The sequence below is a fragment of the Empidonax traillii genome, unplaced genomic scaffold (genome assembly GCF_003031625.1).
Source record: "Empidonax traillii isolate 1590-97213 ecotype Southwest subspecies unplaced genomic scaffold, ASM303162v1 scaffold5109:size41427, whole genome shotgun sequence".
Classification (NCBI taxonomy): domain Eukaryota; kingdom Metazoa; phylum Chordata; class Aves; order Passeriformes; family Tyrannidae; genus Empidonax; species Empidonax traillii.
In genome coordinates this window covers 25355-27697 of record NW_020960302.1, presented here as the reverse complement: position 1 = coordinate 27697, position 2343 = coordinate 25355, and the positions used below count along the sequence as shown (strand labels likewise).

Sequence of the window (2343 nt, the reverse complement as noted above, 5' to 3'; positions counted from 1 at the left end):
TCAAAATGACCCCAAACCATCAAAGGTTCTTCCAGTTGACCAACTGGTCACCAGTAATGGTCAATTTAGATGGAAATGACCCCAAACCATCAAAGACTCTCCCAGTTGACCAACTGGTCAACAGGGATGGTCAATTTAGATGGAAATGACCCCAAACCATTAAAGACTCTTCCAGTTGACCAACTGGTCAACAGGGATGATCATTTTGGGTAGAAACCACCCAAACCCATCAAAGCCTCTCCCAGTTGACCAACTGGTCAACAGGGATGATCATTTTGGGTAGAAACCACCCAAAACCAAGAAAGGCTCTTCCAGTTGACCAACTGGTCAACATCAATGGTCATTTTGGGTAGAAACCACCCAAACCCATCAAAGGCTCTTCCAGTTGACCAACTGGTCAACAGGGATGATCATTTTGGGTAGAAACCACCCAAACCCATCAAAGACTCTCCCAGTTGACCAACTGGTCAACACCAACGGTCATTTTGGGTAGAAACCACCCAAACCCATCAGAGACTCTCCCAGTTGACCAACTGGTCAACACCAACGGTCATTTTGGGTAGAAACCACCCAAACCCATCAAAGATTCTCCCAGTTGACCAAGTGGTCAACGCTAATGGTCAATCTGTGTCCAAATGACCCCAAACCATGAAAGACTCTTCCAGTTGACCAACTGGTCAACAAGGATGATCATTTTGGTCACAAATGACCCCAAACCCATTAAAGCCTCTCCCAGTTGACCGACCCACCCCCTCTTTCCCCCGGCAGACGACCAGGCGGGCGGGGCGGGCGGCACCGAGGTGCAGGTGGAGACGGCGCCGCCGCTCTTCGCCGACGTCTTCGAGGACAAGGCGGCCAAGCTGACGTGCCGGGTGGCCAACCTGGCGGGCCCCGAGGGGCTGGAGGTGACGTGGCTGCGGGAGGACGGCGAGGCCCTGCCCACCAAGGTGGGGCCGCCGGCCCTGCAGCCCAACGGGCTCTTCGGCGCCGCCGCCGTGGCCTCGGTGAGCGCCGAGGACTGGGAGTCGGGCCGGCCCTTCACCTGCCGGGTGGTGCACCCCGACCTGCTCTTCCCCAGGGAGGTGGCCCTGAAGAAGGAGGCTGGTGAGTCCGTAATTAATTAATTAATTAATTAATCTATTTATTTATCTATTTATCTATCTATTTATTTATTTAATTATTTATCTATTTATTCCTACATTAATTTATTTATAGGTTTATGAATACATTAATTTATTTATCTATTTATTTATCTATTTATTAATTTATCTATTTATTCCTACATTAATTTATTTATAGGTTTATGAATACACTCATTTATTTACCTATTTATTTATTTATTTATTTATCTATTTATTCCTTCATTCATTTATTTATAGGTTTATGAATACACTCATTTATTTATCTATTTATTTATTTATCTATTTATCTATTTATCTATTTATCTATTTATCTATTTATCTATCTATCTATTTATCTATTTATCTATTTATCTATTTATCTATTTATTTATTTATCTATTGATTCCTTCATTCAGTTATTTATAGGTTTATGAATACACTCATTTATTTATCTATTTATCTATTTATCTATTTATTTATTTATCTATTTATTCCTTCATTCATTTATTTATAGGTTCATGGATACACTCATTTATTTATATATTTACGTAATTTTTTAATCTGTTTAGTCATTCTTTTCTTTTATCCACTCATTTATAAATTTATGAGCTCATCCATTAATTTATTGAAATGTTTCTCGTGTTTTTTATATATATTTGTGTGTTTATTTATTTATTTATTCATTCCTTTCTTATATGATCATTTTATTCGTTCGTTTATTTGTAAATTTGTGAATTCATTCATTTATTTAGAAATTAATGTATTTATTTATCTATTTATTCGTTCATTAATTTATATATTTATGTATTTTTCTTGTATTTATTAATATATTTTGTTTATTATTTATTTATTCATTCTTTATATAGTTAAGAATTTATTTATTAATTTCTTATCTATTCATTAATTAATGTATATATTTATATTTTATTGGCCTATATATAATATAAAATATAAAATATATAGAATATAAAATATATAGTATATAATATAAAATATAAAATATAAAATATAAAATATAAAATATATAATATATAATATATAATATATAATATATAATATATAATATAATATTTTATAATATAGTATTATATAATATATAATGTAATTTATTTATTTTATTTATTTACGTATCTATTTATATATAATTAATATATTTACGAATGTATTAATTTATTTATATATTTATTGATTTCTTCATCCATTTATGCATCTATTCATTTCT

General features: G+C 33.4%; 1 gene segment (V, D, J or C); it reads left to right on the top strand.

The window, feature by feature from the left end:
- The window catches only part of LOC114073048, a 16022-nt gene that overhangs the window by 9902 nt on the left and 3777 nt on the right, over nt 1-2343 (top strand). Inside the window, 1 exon segment of the C gene segment in view lies at nt 769-1104. Coding sequence covers nt 769-1104 — 336 coding nt within the window.